This window comes from Anomaloglossus baeobatrachus, chromosome 1, assembly GCF_048569485.1.
Source record: "Anomaloglossus baeobatrachus isolate aAnoBae1 chromosome 1, aAnoBae1.hap1, whole genome shotgun sequence".
NCBI lineage: Eukaryota > Metazoa > Chordata > Amphibia > Anura > Aromobatidae > Anomaloglossus > Anomaloglossus baeobatrachus.
In genome coordinates this window covers 285,983,722-286,001,223 of record NC_134353.1, presented here as the reverse complement: position 1 = coordinate 286,001,223, position 17,502 = coordinate 285,983,722, and the positions used below count along the sequence as shown (strand labels likewise).

The 17,502-nt window shown below is 41.7% G+C and overlaps 2 protein-coding genes across 2 annotated transcripts in view; one reads left to right on the top strand and one right to left on the bottom strand.

Annotated features, from left to right (window-relative positions):
* Window positions 1-17,502, top strand: part of BANK1 (B cell scaffold protein with ankyrin repeats 1) — a 1,061,267-nt gene that overhangs the window by 1,019,842 nt on the left and 23,923 nt on the right. The gene's annotated exons all lie outside the window — the stretch shown is intronic.
* LOC142297304 (NACHT, LRR and PYD domains-containing protein 3-like) overlaps window positions 129-17,502 on the bottom strand; it is a 131,510-nt gene continuing 114,136 nt past the window's right edge. Inside the window, exons 7-8 of the mRNA XM_075341572.1 lie at window positions 16,815-16,898; window positions 129-665 (exon numbers count right to left, since the gene is read on the bottom strand). Coding sequence (XP_075197687.1) covers window positions 308-665; window positions 16,815-16,898 — 442 coding nt within the window. The 3' untranslated portion in view covers window positions 129-307. The remainder of the gene's footprint in view (window positions 666-16,814; window positions 16,899-17,502) is intronic.

Genomic DNA, 17,502 nt, shown 5'->3' with positions numbered 1-17,502 from the left:
TCCCGGGTTCGGAGACCCTCGAGCCACGAGTAGCGACACCTAGATCCGAGCGATTTGACCGCTGCTGGTGCTGTACACATGCAGTATATGACAACTTTTATACTCACAAATAGAATTTTATTAGGGGGATGTTCATTAAAAAAACTTCTAAAAAAGTTTTTCATTATGTCAGTTATGTCTGTAGTTTATCGTGGAACATCACACATATGGAGGTAGGTAAGAAGACACTTCCTCATATTGGTATCACATAAAATACATTCAGTCCCATAGCTGATACAGTTAAAACGATCATGAGATTAATACAGCTTTAGTGATTTTCTGATTGTTGCTGAAACATGTGTCTCAGAGTCTCCATCTTTTTAGCGATGTTCTTTATTGAGCACTGCTGTATTCGTTCCTGCAGAAATTCATCCAACTGCATATACCAGTCCTTCATCCACTCAGTATCCTTGCCGTCACAAAGACCTAGTCCTCTGTACACCTTTGTTAAGAAAGAGACAATCTTCTCATCGTTGCATATTTTGCATCGTTGAAATATCCAGTCCCACCAACCTTGCCAAAAGTCTTTACCATATTTTTCATCTATGTGGGCAACAATGATGCTGTTATGCGATTTGGCTTTGAGAGCTGTGATATTTTCAGGGTGTAGGTTATTTCCCAGTAAGCTGCAATTAAAGTATATAATGATTATTATTAGACATACCTATGGTCTGTGCATGCATAAGTGCAGCTTGTAATGCACAGCAGAAATGTCTCAGAAGTGACTCCAAGGTGTGATTCACTAATCTTAGAAGAAAAAGGAAGAAACACTAGCACCATTCAGCGAGCTAACTGCTTAATCCTCTTATTCCAGGGTTATACACGCGTTATATGGCAATAAATTCCATTGCATACTGGCCATGGTGCTCATTCCAATAGACCACAATTCACAATATCTATGGAGGAGAGACGGAAGGCACTCACCAGAAATGCGGTAAAAAAAACCTGTTTATTCAACCATCAGGTCAAGGGGACAAGGCGTGGGGAGGTGGGAACACACAATCTGTCTGATGATGGCCGTTTCGCGTCTTTACAACTGATGTTTCCACGAGGTCATGGACTCGTGGAAGCGCCAGTTGTAAAGACGCGAAACGGCCGTCGTCCGACGGATTGTGTGTTCCCACCTCCCCACGCCTTTTCCCCTTGACGTGATGGTTGAATAAGAAGGTTTTTTTACCGCATTTCAGGTGAGTGTCTTCCGTCTCTCCTCCATGGATATTGTAATTTACTGATCTGCATGAGTTCCATCTGTCAAGTGTGAATATCTCTAGTGATTTCACAAGATCACAAAGTTTGTTATTTACTAATTGTTCCTTGGTTTGCTTCTAAATTTCAAAGTTTTCTTTCACTTGATGTTTTATGATCTTTTTCTGCCCAGTATGGGTGTTTGTGTATCTTCTATAGCAATTCCTGCTGTGGTCTCTTACTAATTGCTAAATTATTCAACAAGGGAAATTATGTCCTACATCACAGCAGACACTTTCACAATACTCAAATCTGGCTTAGTCATAGCACATGTGCCTATTTTTCAAAGAGCAATATTTTCAAAGTATCTCGTGAGTTAAACATGGCATGTGGATAGGGCAGGAGACAGATAAGCTATGCCTGATATTTAAACAAACATGCATCTTGTTCAGTTGTACATTATTATTTATTGCTCATATCAAGTGATGGGAAAATATGCTCGGCACTGCTTGGTACTTGATCAAGCATTAGGGTACTCATGGAGCTTGGCTGAGTTTGATGGGTGCTTGGATGTGTCATCGATGAAACAATGAGCACAAAGCACAGACGTGATTCACTGCATGAAGGGAGCAGGCACCCCAGAGAGAGTCTCTGAAGTTGGCTTTCCCAGGGGATAAAACAATGTTCTCAGATGTAGTGGGACCAAAAGAAGAAAAACACCGCCCTCCCTCCCACCAATAATGCTGTTTATGGTGGCTGTGTGTGGGCAGAGACTCGAACAGGTCAATCATTGAATCTTCATAATGCTCGTTATTCTCGTCAAGGTCTTCCGAGAGTATGTCTAGCTTGAACTGAGTAATGAGCATTAGAGCATTTTAGTGCTCCGCCATCACCAATCATACCACTTTGCTTCATATATGTTTTAGTTGCTGTTCCCTCTCAGATCTACTGCCCTTTTATACATTCTGTATACTCTCTTTACATCAGCCTCTCTCTTTTACTCTCTTTCATGTACAACAATGAGGTCGTACTGACATGTCTGAATCACTCCAAACCATCCACTACCACTGTATAGCACACAAAATGCTCACATATTTTTTGCGTCTCAAGCTGACGTTTTAAACTGTACGATTTTCACAGATGCTACGTTTTGATCGCCTATTATTGCATTTTGCGCAAAAAAACTAATATTGTCGTTTTGAATTCTTTTGCCGCTACATTGTTTACCGATCAGGTTAATTGATTTTATGATTTCATAGATCGGGCATTTCTGAATGCGGAGATACTAAATATGTGTATATTTTTATTTTTTAACCCTTTAATTTTCAGTGAGGCAAATGAGGGAGATTTGAACTTTTGGGGGTTTTTTTATTTTATTTTTTTAATTTTTAACATTTATTTCCTTTTTTTTTTTTTATTTACTAGTCCCTCTAGGGGGCTATAAGGATCAGCAGTCTGATCACTGATTCATTTCTTCTGATCAGAGCAGCATCGCTCTGATCAGTAGAAATGCTGCGTTACTGTTACAGCTGCTACTCTGCTGGCTGTAACAGGAACTGCATCATGATAGCAACAGGATTCATCACATGACCCTGTGCTACCATAGCAACGATCGGCTCCCTGGGATTGCGTCACAAGGACTTCGATGGCGGCGGGAAAAAATGCGTTCTTTGCTATAGTGCTATGAAAGTGCTATGAATCGCACTGTCACAATTGGACAGTTCAATTTAAGGCTATGTGCGCACTGGAAAATGGAATTTTCTCAAGAAAATTCCGCAGTTATTCAAAGATTACCGCACCGCGGGAAACCACACCCGAAAATCGCATGCGGTTTGCAGCGGTTTGCTGCAGTTTTACCGCGGTATTGTTCGCGGTATTGCCGCGGTTTTGCCGCATGCGGGTTGGGATGTGCTTTATTGCATTCAATGCAATAAAGCACATTGAAAAAAAAAAGTCATTTCATTCTGAGATAGTAGATAGATATAGAGACAGAAAAATAGATAGATAGATAGATAGATAGATAGATAGATAATAGATAGACAGATAGATAGAGGGATAGACAGATAGATAGAGGACAGATCGCTGCATTTCCCACGGTCGGCAGTGAGTTCACATTACCGGCCGTGGGAAATGACCGGTAATTACCTCTGCTGTCTCGCTGCGAGGCTGCATTCATTCAGCGCTGTGTGTCAGTTGCGGCTGGATGTAAGCAGCGCAGGACCTGTGGATTATGCTGGAGCTGTGGATTACGCCGGAGCTTTGTTTCGGGGGGGGGTTAATAAAATGGTGAACGAGGCTTGTTTGTTTTATTTAAAATAAAGGATTTTTCTGTGTGTTTTATTCACTTTGCTTACGGGTTGATCATGTCAGCTGTCACATAGACGCTGCCATGATCAAGCCTGGAGTTAATGGCGGCGATCCGCCATCATTAACTCCTTGTATTACCCTGCTGCCACTGCTACACGGCGGCAGGAAGAGCCGGGGACACTCCGGTAGTGCCGCATAATGCATGCGACAGTACCGGGGCAGCTGCGGCTGATATTCTCGGCTGCGGGAGGGGGAGTGAGGCGGGGAACATTAACCCTGCCCCTCTCCCTCCCCAGCCTGAGAATACCGGGCCGCCGCTGTGTGCTTACCTCAGCTGGACGGTAAATATACAGCGGAGCCCACGTGCTTTGTTTTCTATATTTCTGTTTGATTTCTATGTGTGTTCTATGTGTCTGTGTCTATGTGTTCTATGTCTGTGTGTGTCTGTGATGTCTGTGTTTGTTTACCCTCTGCATGGCTTCCTCTTCCTGTAATGACATCACTTCCCTGCAAACCGCAGACAAGCGATGTACATTACTGGAGGTAAACCGCGAAATACCGCAGGGAATAACGCAGGAAAACGCAGTGAACCGCACAGAATTTGCTGCCTGCGTTATTCCCTGCGGGATTTCACGATTAACATTGGAGTCAATGGAGTGAAATCCCGCAGCGACGTGCGGAAAAGAATTGACATGCAATTGTTTTTGCTGCGGGAATCCCGCAGCAAAACATGCAGCTGTCAAATTCCGCCTAGTGCGCACAGGATTTTTTGGCCCATAGGTTTTGCTGGTGATTCACTGCAGAGATGTTATGAACATTTTCTGCAGCGAAACATGCAGCAAAACCGCAAAAAATCAGCGGCAAAATCCGGTAAGTGCGCACATAGCCTAAGGGGTTAACAGGTGTGGGTGGATCACGGATCCACCTGTGCCTGTGAGGCACACATGTCTGCTGTTAAAACCAGCAGACATGTGCGGGGATCACTACCGGGTTAATGCACCAGCCAGTGGTGATCACCCCTTCATGATTTATGATGTACTGTTACGTCCTAGGTCATGTAGGAGTTAAAGCATGTTTGTCACTTATGCACTAAAAGGCGCTTTTTAGCCTTTTTAGATGAAATTAATAGATGTTATGTTTTATAGTTTACTCCAATTAGATTAGTCAGTGAATTAGTTATGGCCAATTACTCCCTACAAAAAAAATTAACCGCATCCATCAGAACATTTTTGCAAAATCCCCTCAGAGCCTGGACCCTGTTCTCTCTCTCACCTCAAGCTCAGTTTCCATTATTGAGCCTGTCACAAAAGAATTTAACAGGCTCCTTGCTTCTTCTCAACTTTCAACTTGCACCAAGGAACCTATTCCCTCACATCTCATTGAGTCCCTCTCCCCAGCTGTCACTACTTACCTAACTATAATATTTAGCCTCTCTCTTTGTTCATTCAAACATGTCGAACCCCTTTACTTAAAAAAATATCCCTCGACTATAACTGGACTGCTTACTACAGACCTGTCTCTAATCTGTCTTTTTTCCGTAAACTTCTGGAACACTTGGTCGACTCTCATCTAATCTGCAATCTCTCTGATCACTCTCTTCTTGAACTTTTACAATCTAGTTTCTTTTCTTTACACTGTATTGAAACTGACCTTGCTAAAGTATCTAATGACTTAAGGCCACGTCACACTAAGCAACATCGCTAGCAACATCGCTGCTGAGGCACGACTTTTGTGACGTAACAGCAATGTTGCTAGCGATGTTGTTGTGTGTGACATCCAGCAACAACCCTGCTGTGAGGTCGCTGGATGTTGCTGAATGTCCTGGACCATTTTTTAGTTGTTGCTCTCCCGCTGTGAAGCACACATCGCTGTGTGTGACAGCGAGAGAGCAACAACTGAATGTGTAGGCAGCAGGAGCCGGTTTATGCGCACGCTGGTAACCACGGTAAACAGCAGGTAACCAAGAAGCCCTTACCTTGGTTACCCGATATTTACCTTCGTTACCAGCGTCCGCCGCTCTCACACTGCCAGTGCCAGCTCCCTGCTCTCTGCACACGTAGCCGGAGTACACATCGGGTAATTAACCCGATGTCTACTGTAGCTAGGAGTGCAGGGAGCCAGCGCTAAGCGGTGCGTGCTGGTAACCAAGGTAAATATCGGGTTGGTTACCCAATATTTACCTTAGTTACCAAGCGCAGCATGCTTCCATGCGTCGCTGCTGGCTGGGGGCTGGTCACTGGTTGCTGGTGAGATCTGCCTGTGTGACAGCTCACCAGCAACCCGTGTAGTGACGCTCCAGCGATCCCTGCCAGGTCAGGTTGCTGGTGGGATCGCTGGAGCGTCGCTTAGTGTGACGGTACCTTTACTAACAGCAAATTCCAACTATCACTACTCAATGCTGTTTCTCCTGAATCTCTCTGCCGCCTTTGACACTTTGGACTATCAGCTCCTCCTCACCATGCTCTGCTCTGTTGGCCTCAAGGACATTTTTCTCTCCTGGTTCTCCTCTAACCTCTCTGACCGATCCTTCACTATATCTTTTGCCGGCTCTTAAGGGCCATTTACATGCTGCGACATTGCTAACGATATATCGTCGGGGTCACTCTGTTTGTGACGCACATCCGGCGTCGTTAGCGACATTGCAGCGTGTAACACCTATGTGCGACCGTAAACGATCGCAAAAGAGGTAAAAATCGGTGGTGTGTGAGAGGTCATTCATTTACCAAAAATCGTTGTCTGGTAAGTAGCGAGGTTGGTCGTCGGTCCTGCGGCAGCACACATCACTATGTGTGACACTGCAGAAACGAGGAACATCTCATTATCTGCGACCGCCAGCAATGAGGAAGGAATGAGGTGGGAGGGATGTTCGGCCCGCTCATCTCTGCCCCTCGGCTTCTATTGGGCGGCTGCTTAGTGACGTCGCTATGACGCCGAACGAACTGCCCCCTTAGAAAGGAGGTGGTTCGCCGGTCACAGCAATGTCCCTAGGCAGGTAAGTATGTGTCTAACACAACTTGGCACCAGATTACCAACCAAGAATGAAGTGAATCAATCCAATTTATTATGAAATATTATTTTATTATCAATAAATAAATAAAGGGGTGGAGGGACGCATGGCCAGACGAGTCATTTGTTAATGTGAGTATTTTCTCTATTCTAATCCTAGTCCTGAATGATTCTAAATCCTAATCCTGAATGATTGTCTTTGTTATATTGCCTTCATCAAGATATCCATGCCTTGTTTACCCAGGCGATGGATGTTTTGTTGCAGAATCAGTGTGGCATGTGGGGATTAATCACCTGGAGGTGGTTGGTGAGACAGCACGTATAGTGGTGGTATTGGCTCTTATCATATATAAAAATCAGCTGGTGCTGAAGATGTATAAATAATCTATAAGCCGATTTAACTGTGTATGTGATCTGCTATATTATACCTTATTTCGCTTGTAAACAGATTATTGAAGCCCTTGTGTGTCCTTTAACATACCACACTGACAATAGCAAATAAAAGGGTAGATGGTGATATATTTGGTGATGGTGGAGATATGCCCAATGAAATTATTTTGAAATCATATGCCTGGATGGCTAAATAATAATTATTTTCTTGGGCATTTGTCTATGACCATATGCCGATGTAGAACCATTATTGAGGATATAATTGTGAGTTACAACGTTAAATTGATACTGGATGTAATTACCTTGTGCTATATTTAGTGTCAATACATTACATATAGGATAGAGATGATGTACAGATATTCTGGAACCATGTGCCCCCCCCAGGTGGCTCTCTTGTTTAATTTATATGTGTATGAATTTATTGATAAAAAAAGGCAATATAACAAAGACAATCATTCAGGATTAGGTATTAGAATAGAGAAAATACTCACATTAACAAATGACTCGTCTGGCCATGCGTCCCTCCACCCCTTTATTTATTTATTGATAATAAAATAATATTTCATAATAAATTGGATTGATTCACTTCATTCTTGGTCGGTAATCCAGTGCCAAGTTGTGTTAGTCAGGTTTAACTGAAGTGTATATAAGTAAGTGGACTTTGGTGATTAAAGGTAAGTATGTGTGACTGTTCCTAGCGATGTTGTGCGCCATGGGCAGCGATGTGCCCGTCACGCACAACCGACAGGGGCGGGTACGCTCGCTAGCGATCCCGCTAGCGAGATTGCAGCGTTAAAGTACCCTTTACTCCTCACTATCGGTATTTCTCAAAGCTCAGTCCTAGGCCCCATCCTTTCCTCTCTATAAACTGCTCCTATTGGACAAATCATCAGCAGATTTGATTTCCAGTATCCTCTTTATGCTGATGACACCCAATTATACACCTGTAGCGCCTCAGAACCCATCAGGGCACTACTAGGTACTGCATTCTGACAAAGATGCAAGGCTTACCCCCAGGGTCCTGGAAGACCAGTGCCGGTACTACCAAAAAACATAAACATCTCCAGTTTCCCTCCCCCAATTATGGGTGACTGACTAGTCCGGGACCCAATGGATGGCCACCCAGGAGTGGAGCCAGTCCAGTCCACTAGCCGACAACCAGGTGGGAGGGGACAAACAGAAAGAGAAGGCGTCCGATAGTGACAGTTGAAGGGAACGGATGTGTCTCCAGATGGGGTCATGTAGCAGTAACCTAGGTGGCGTAGGAGAGTGGTTGCCAGAGAGAGTACAGCCAGGTACCAGAGCACTGACGGGGCACAGGGCCCTAGGTCAGGTGAACGCTTCAGGCTACTTGACAAATACCTGCACAGTGAGGGGCCCTCCAAGGATCTCACTGACCCAAGAACCTAGGGGCACCAGCAGAAAAGATAGAGCCAGGGACCGGAACAGAACACCGACCCTACAGGGTTCACACTGCCTGCCGCATGGACCAGAGACTGCCAACAGACAGTAGGGGACCCCCAGACCCTCCAAGCCACAGGGTTCCACCAACCAGTGAGAGGTGCTGGAGAAAGAAGCCACCAGGTTACCACACCGGCACTGGAACAAAAGGGACCAGGGGTGGAAACCAGCCATCCTCAGTGCATCAGCTTCAATACTACTGTGAGTGAACAACAGTTGTACTGCATCCCATTTGTGTGGTCTCCCTTCTTTCTCTGCCGGATCCCAACATTCACTCCCTGGGGCCTGGCCCTACTTGCAGAGGGCCTTCCATCCAGTCTGCCATCACCATCAGCCCCAGTGGTAAAAGACTGTGCAGCAGCAGTTCCATCACCATAACCGCAACCCACAAGTGGCGTCACGATATAAACTCTTTAATCTCCCCTGTATATAATCCCCTTTAAAAGGCAACCCCCAGGGTCACGGAATCGGGCATCGGCTGTTACACAACTGTGACACAGCATCCCCATACATATACGGCCCGGGACCGAGTACCCCATAGCTCTGGGGCATCACACATCTCTTTCCTGATATCAACTCCAACTTAATACAAAATTCCAGAGATTCACTGTCCACTGTCTCCAACACCATGTCTTTCCTATATCTGAAACTGAATCATTCCCAAACTGAACTTCTCATTTTTTCTCCCTCTACAAACTGACCTATAAACAATATTTAACTTACATTTGGTGGTTCAACCATAACTCCCAAGCTGCACCATCTTTGCCTTGGGGTTATATTTGACACAGAACTTTTTGTTATCCCCTATATCCGATCACTCACTAGCAGCATCTGAAAAACATCTACAGAATCTGACCTTTTCTCTCCTTTGAAACGGCAAAAACAGTTTGTCGCTCTTATTCATTCTCGTCTGGACTACTGGAACTCTTTACTGATTGGGTTTCCTTTAGGCCTGGAACACACATCCGTGAAACACGTGCGTGTTTGGTCCGTTTCCGTGTATACCGGAGACACGGCCAAACGTGCACCAATGTTATTGTATGAGAAAAGCTCCACGTGCGTTTTTGATGCATGTCCGTTTGTCCGTGTCCGTGATCCGTACCCTGTGTGCGTTTTTCACGGAAGCATGTCCGTTTTCTGCACGGATCACGCACAGAAGGACATAATGTTAATCAATGGATATGTGCCCACACGTTTAGAAACACGGATGCGTGTCCGTGTGGTCCGTGTCCGTTAAAACAACTTATATGGACATTAAGGTGATTTACTAACATTAATTGCATCACCTGTATGGTATAAATTCTCGTGCAGGTGTCTAGGTCAATTTGCTGGCTCAACACATTTGGAGAAGTTTGCCTGCCTCATACAGATGATTTAATCTTGTTTTTCCCTTTAAATCTTTTGAAATATGGCTCCTAGAGTCGATACCGAGCGCATCATTACAGCAGTCGAACAACATCCAGAATTGTGGGATACAAGAATCGATGGATACAGGGATCGGGCTACAGTGGAGAGGGCATGGGAGAATGTGGCTCAAGATCTTTATCCGGGCAATGCATGGGAACGATGTTCACCAGGGAGGCGAGCGAGATTTGGTAAATTTATTTTTTTTTGTTCAAATGTGACGTTAATTTTTTTTTTTTTTGTTTTTAATTTTTTTGAAACTATTAATTATTAAAGCAAAACACACAACGTATGCTTTAAATTTAACTTTTTATTTCTAATTATAAAAAATCAATTTTCAAAAACATTTTAACTATTGCCAAACCATATTATTATTTTTTAAATATATAAAAAAATTAATAACTTAATATTAAAAAAACTAACATAATTGTTAAATAAATAAATTAATTACAAAGAAAAAAAAAGGTGCATATGCTTTGAACAAAATATAACCATTAATATAAATTATTATCGTCAAGGATAATATAACATTAATATATTCCACAGTAGAAACAGTACGACGTCGATGGAGATCTGCCAGAGATCAATATAGAAGAGAATTTAACCCCCTACCATCCTCAGCTATGTCGACCCGTAAAAGACGCTATGTCTACTTTGATAACTTAAATTTCTTACGTCCTATCATGGAGATTACCCAGTAAGTGTATATGTATTTTATTTTGCTAACATCAATTTAATTTATTGGATTTTGTGTTACAAAATATAATGTCATCTATTTTGTAAAAAACATTTGTCAACATTATTTTTTTTTTTTCTAAAAATATTATTTTCATCATTTCAGAGCAGAAGATAATTTAGATGTCTATGAAGATCAAACGTCTGTGCGACAATCAGCCTCAGCAACATCTGCCTCAGAGGTGGACCCACCACCACCAACCATACATGAAGGACCACCTCAAGAAAGTCAGCAAAGTGACCATATTTCCAGTGAAACAGGTGTAGATAGCACAATACAACCACCTGCAACAACTACTTTAACCACTCAATCAAATGCCACCCCATCAACAATAACAACCACTGGGCCACGTTACACTTCAACATCCATAAGGGGTCGTAGACAACGACGGGGGGAAGACATTCGGTCTTTACCTGAATTGATTGATGCACAAATCATGAATATCATGAATTCCCTTATTCCAGAAAGTGATGGAGAAAGGTTTTGTCACTCATTGTCCCCAAGTCTGTCCAAGGTCCCATTAGAACATCAGGAGAGGATTAGAGCAGCACTTATAACACTAATAGCTGCATGTCAGACTACCCCTTTTCCTAATCATGTCCTTTTAGCTATTGAACAATGGAGAACAAACTTTCATACATCATCTGATACTGTTGCAACTTCACAATCAACCCAAAATCCTAACTTAACCACAACATCCTCAAATACACCACAAATTAACATCCCAACCCTTAGAACTGTGGTAAATCCAAATCCATTAAATTTAAATCTACCAACACCTATGGCATTATGGGGGAGTCAATCGACAAACCTTGAAAGCCAAATTTCCCAACAATCACTTGGAAATTTTCAACCAAATTTAATTCCACAACAAAATCCACAAGCACAATCTTACATTAAACCATCAAATATTCTTTCTACATCAAGTTTCATTCCATTTTCGAATTTACCACAATCATTTTTCCTAGGCCAAACAACCACCCAACCACAAATACATGGCCAACAGATATCTTCACAATACCCTATTCCAAATCTACAATCCAATCAACCAACAATCCTGTTTGGTCAACATATAGGACAGCCAATTTATGGCTCAAGCGCAGGGGTGTTGCCCTCTACTTCAAATGCTGATAATGTTGGCACATGTATGAGTCAAACAGAAACAACCACCTGTGTGGCTCAAAGAAGTCATTCTGCAGAGGTTAATATTAGTGTGACTCAAGAATCTGGAAACAGTAATGATGATTTTTTTGAATAGTTTTTTTTGGTTGGACTTATATTTAAATAGTTTAATTTTTTTTTTTTTGGAAATGTGATAATAAAAATTGTTTCAAAATATTCATTTAAGTGTATATATATATTTTTACTGTGTAATAATCAAATTAATAATTATGATAATACTTTTTGTTCTGTTTAAAATATTACAAATTATTGTGAAACACATGCTGCTGCTTGTCTTCACTTGTATAAAAAATTATGAAATATATGTTTATTTTTAATTTCATACTATAAACATAGACAAAACAATTATACTATTTTTAATAATATTTTCTAAACAATTTTTTAAGTGTGCTGGTTTATATTTTAGTGTATACGTTCATATAGAATATAATATATATGTATATGGCAAGGATTTAAAAATAACATGTCATGAATACTTAATGTACATATCGGCATATACATATTTATTATTTGATGAATTGTCCTGATTTATTAATTATAATAGACTTTATAGCAATAAATGTTGTCTTGCATATTTTTTTATTTTTTTTTGGATGAAATAAACATTATTATACTTAATTTTTAAACGAGGTGGGTTTTTTTTCCATTTTTTAAGAATAAATTAAAAATAAGGGTCATGTGTGGTTATGCGGCAGTCGTTGAAAATTCATAGGTATTCAATGTTATGGATGAAACATAGTTTTATAATAAAATTCAACTGATTTTTTGCAGCATCCCTAATGCCAAACCATTACACTATATTTCAAAAAATTTGGTAATCAATAATGATGACTTTAATAAATTTGCCTACAAATTAAGGATTTTTTACGTTTACATACTAAAATATTTATAACAATATACAACTATATAACATATAAACAGTATATTTTACCATTATTATAATAAAATATCATAGATTTAACTTAATTTTCATTTTTAAAAGTTATTTTGAAGACCATACAAATATATAAATTAAATCAATAATTAAATTAAAAATCTACTACTATTTGTATGCTGACTTCACATTGTCGGTCAGTCTGTCATTCTATGTCTTGTATGTACTACATTTTGATGAGTAGTCAATGCCATCAAATAATGCACTAACTTGTCCATGAGCTTCATAGCTCCGTTGCCCAGCCATTGATGGACATCTAGTTATTTATAAAAAATCTATAAACGTTTATGCACATTTACCTTTAAATTCCAACTTCACGTTTTATTTCATCAAAGCATATGGTATTTCTCACCTAAACCGGGCTACGCCCACAAATACAGCATACACACATGTGATAAATACTACATCACGTGGGCGCAGCACAAATGTGCATTCTAGTGTATCAATAAAGTTTTTTGATTCCCCCAAAAAAAAAAAAAACACCGTGCGGTCCCCCCCCCATTTTAATACCAGCCAGATAAAGCCATACGGCTGAAGGCTGGTATTCTCAGGATGGGGAGCTCCACATTATGGGGAGCCCCCCAGCCTAACAATATCAGTCAGCAGCCGCCTAGAATTGCCGCATACATTAGATGCGACAGTTCTGGGACTGTACCCGGCTCTTCCCGATTTGCCCTGGTGAGTTGGCAAATCGGGGTAATAAGGAGTTATTGGCAGCCCATAGCTGCCAATAAGTCCTAGATTAATCATGTCAGGCGTCTCCCCGAGATACCTTCCATGATTATTCTGTAAATTACAGTTAAAAAACACACACACACACGAAAAATCCTTTATTAGAAATAAAAAACACTATCAAAGTCCCTCATCACCAATTTATTAACCCCCGACAAAGCCCTCCATGTCCGGCGTAATCCACGGACCTCCAGCGTCGCATCCAGCTCTGCTGCATAGAGGTGACAGGAGCAGCAGAAGACACCGCCACTCCTGTCACCTCCACGCAACAAATGAGGTGAGTATCGCGATCAGCTGAGCTGATACATCTAATGTATGCGGCAATTCTGGGCGGCTGCTGACTGATATTGTTAGGATGGGGAGCTCCCCATCCTGAGAATACCAGCCTTCAGCTGTATGGCTTTATCTGGCTGGTATTAAAATGGGGGGGCCCACACGCCGTTTTTTTAAATTATTTATTTATTTATTTTACTGCACAGTATAGACACGCCCACCAGCTGCTGTGATTGGGTGCAGTGACACAGCTGTCTCTCAGCGTGGTTGGTGTGTGTGACTGCAACCAATCACAGGCGCCTGTGTGCGGTAAAGCAGGGAATACGAGATTGATTAATGAGCGGCCAGCTTTTTCAAAATAGTAAAATCCGCCAGAGTTTTTATAACAGCAGTGCAGCGCCGGAGATCGGGGAGCGGTAAGTATGAGAGAGGGCTGCTCACTTCAGTCACTCGGGGGATTAGCGGTCACTGGTGAATCTTTCACGGGTGACTGCTAATCAGTACGCGGCACAGACAGAGCCGCGGCATGACAATGAAGTCGGGTGAAGTTCACCCGAGTTCATTCTCATCGCGCAACTCTGTCTGCTGTCAGCCAACCTGTATCAACGACATTCTGCATCACACACACACGGAACATTTCACACGGACAACACACACACGTCAGTTATTTCACTCACGCACACACGGACATTCCACACGTACATACGGCTAGCATATGGGATACACACGCAGGCCACACATACCATAAAAACGGACATAAAAAACGCAAAACGGACCCGAAAAACGGCCCGTTTTACACGGACGTGGTTTTCACGGATGTGGGTTTTAGGCCTCAACAAAAGTTTCTCATGTTCAATCAGACCTGAATGCAACATCAAAGGTCGTATTATTAATGAAGAGAAAGATGGTCCCCATACTCTCTAGATGCATTTAAAGAGGTTTTTACATTTTTTGTTTGGTCCACACTACATTTGATCACGCTGTTGTTACCCCCAGTGAGAGCCGTTTCAACACTGCAAGTGACTTGTACTGGGCTGAGCACCCAGCGTACCCGAGCACAGTGATGGTCATGTGAGTGGTTTGCATACGTAAAGCACTTAAACTCAGAACCCAAACTTTGTTTTTTGGTAAACTCGGTGTTTGGTACACCGAACCTTGGCTTCTCTAAGCTCTACTCCTGGTCAATCATTTTCAGTGCATTGTCCCTCACCTTGCTTCCTGGCAGCACAAATCTGCTCTTCTTCTTATACTAACATGGAGTACATTATACCATTACTTTACATTTTATGCTCTTCTTCTAGTTATATAAATATAGCAACCTGTTTGCTTTTATGTCATTATTAGCTGGATTTTTTCAGAGCTTAACTATACCCCAGAATGGAACTTGGAATTACTATGAAGTGCAGAGTTAAGGCCACTTTACACGCTGCGATATCGCTCAAGCGATCTCATTGGGGTCACGGAATTTGTGACGCACATCCGGTCGCTTTAGTGATGTCTTTGCGTGTGACATCTATGAGCGATTTTGAATCATCGCAAAAATGGTCAAAATCGCTCATCGGTGACATGCCCCCCTATTCTCGAATATCGCTGCTGCTCGGTCTACGAAGTAGTTCGTCGCTCCTGAAGCACACATCGCTATGTGTGACACCGCAGGAACGAGGAACCTCACCTTACCTGCGGCCGCCCGCAATGAGGAAGGAAGAAAGTGAACGGGATGTTACGTCCCGCTCATCTCTGCCCCTCCGCTTCTATTGGGCGGTAGTTCGGTGACGCTGCTGTGACGTCGCTGTGAAGCTGAATGAACCGCCCCTTAGAAAGGAGGTGGTTCGCCAGTCACAGCAACGTCGCAGAGCAGGTATGTGCGTGTGACACTGCCGTAGCGATAATGTTCGCTACGGCAGCAATCACACGATATCGCATGTACGATGGGGGCGGGTGCATTCGCGCTCGACATTGCTAGCAATTGCTAGCAATGTCATAGCGTGTAAAGCGGCCTTTACACTGCATGTGTTAGCTGCTGCTGAGAGATCAGTGATGTAAAACTTCAAATGATGCTCTATTGATGATGCAGATGGCAGAGGATTATCTTCTGTCATATGCATCAATAGGGCAGCATTAGCTTTTTCACAGCACTGATCTGTCAGGAGCAGAGAACACACAGCTCAACTATGCACTGAATTGTAATTACAATCTCTCTTGTGGAAGAGAGTTGATGTCTGCTTGAATCCAGCTAATAATTTAAAAATAGGCAGCTTTACCAATGTAGATGGCAGAAGATAAAATGGGACAGTCAGGGTCCTGTACAAGAGAAGACAATGCACAGAAGCACAAGATGAATTCTATATTTAGATCAGCTTGATAATAATTCAGAATGGGACGTGTGAGTACTAGTAGTACACAGGTGAGGGGGTGGAGAGACCTCGCAGCACTGAAAAGAAGAAGAAATGTGCTTGGAAATGTAGTTTAAGAACTTTTTCAATAAATCTGTGATGAATTTGTGTGTAGTGTACTGAGAGTGTGTTAATATACTCACTTGCTAGAATCTTCTCTGGTATTCAGCACCATTACATTCTTCTTTTGAGTGACTTCACCCTCTTTAGACCATTTTGGGTCACACTCTTTTCTGTATGACTCAAAAGTGACTTTTACAATGTGAGCGTATGAGGCATTTTAATTATGCTCTATACGATTACATTGTAAAAGAAACTTTCAGCTCACATAAAGAGCACAGAGTGAGCCGGTGACATTACTCAGAGAGGAACGGCACAGGATATTGGAGGAGATAGTAGCAGGTGAGTATATTGACATACGCTACACTACATACACACAGATTTAGTGGAAAAAGTTAATGTGAGGGCAGTGTAAGAATAGAAATGTGAAGCTAGATGCACAGAGGAGCAGATAGAGATGAAAAATGCTCAGAACTTTATGTTGGGTAAAGTCTGCATCTTAACAGTAAGTATGCATTTACCGTGCTTTGGGAAAAACAATGCAATTGTGAGAATAACCCTTGAAATAATTATAGTGATAAATTTCATAGCTTGGGTCAGATCAGGAGAACAGAGAAGATAAGCAGGTGTGAACTAAGGTCTACAAGAAAGAAATCCTTCAAGAAATATAGTAACTTCTTCATAAGGAGCCTGACAATGACATCATACTTACACCACATGACATAAGGTTGAGTTGAATGAAGATATATCAGAGAACTCTTCAATTGCAGCGTAATTGATGTTATTTCCTTCAATCCTGGAAAATTATTGATATCTTTAGTATCTAGTTAGCACGTAACATGACATTCATTTTCTGGATCATAACAAAATCTTTGAAATTCGGTACAAACATTTTTATTAAAATCTATTAATTTATTAAAACTATTTGAATTATTTTTAATTTTTGTTGATTTACAGTGTTTTTGCCAAAACATATTACATTTAAATAAATTAATAAAGTTTGCTCTACGAAAAAATGAGCATAGTGAGCAGCAGGAGGGGGCCATCACCCTGGGCCCTCTCAAATGAGGCCCAGGGCTTCCATAACACCTCAGCAGTGCCACAGGCTGATCGCCTCCAGGCCACGCCGCATTGATGCAGTAATTCATGCAAAAGGAGCCCCGACCAAGTATTGAGTGCATTTACTGTACAGAGTTTTCAGTAGGCGCCAACATTTCTGAGTTTAAAATCATTTTTTCAGTTGTTCTTATATAAAATTCTAATTTTCTAATTTTTTTGTGATGCACTTGTAGCATCACAGATATTTTCTAACAATTACTGGACATGCACCTGTCCTTTGCAAGAGCTTCTAAAGCAGTGTGGACACCTTTAATAATATGGATGATGTAGAATAAAAGAAT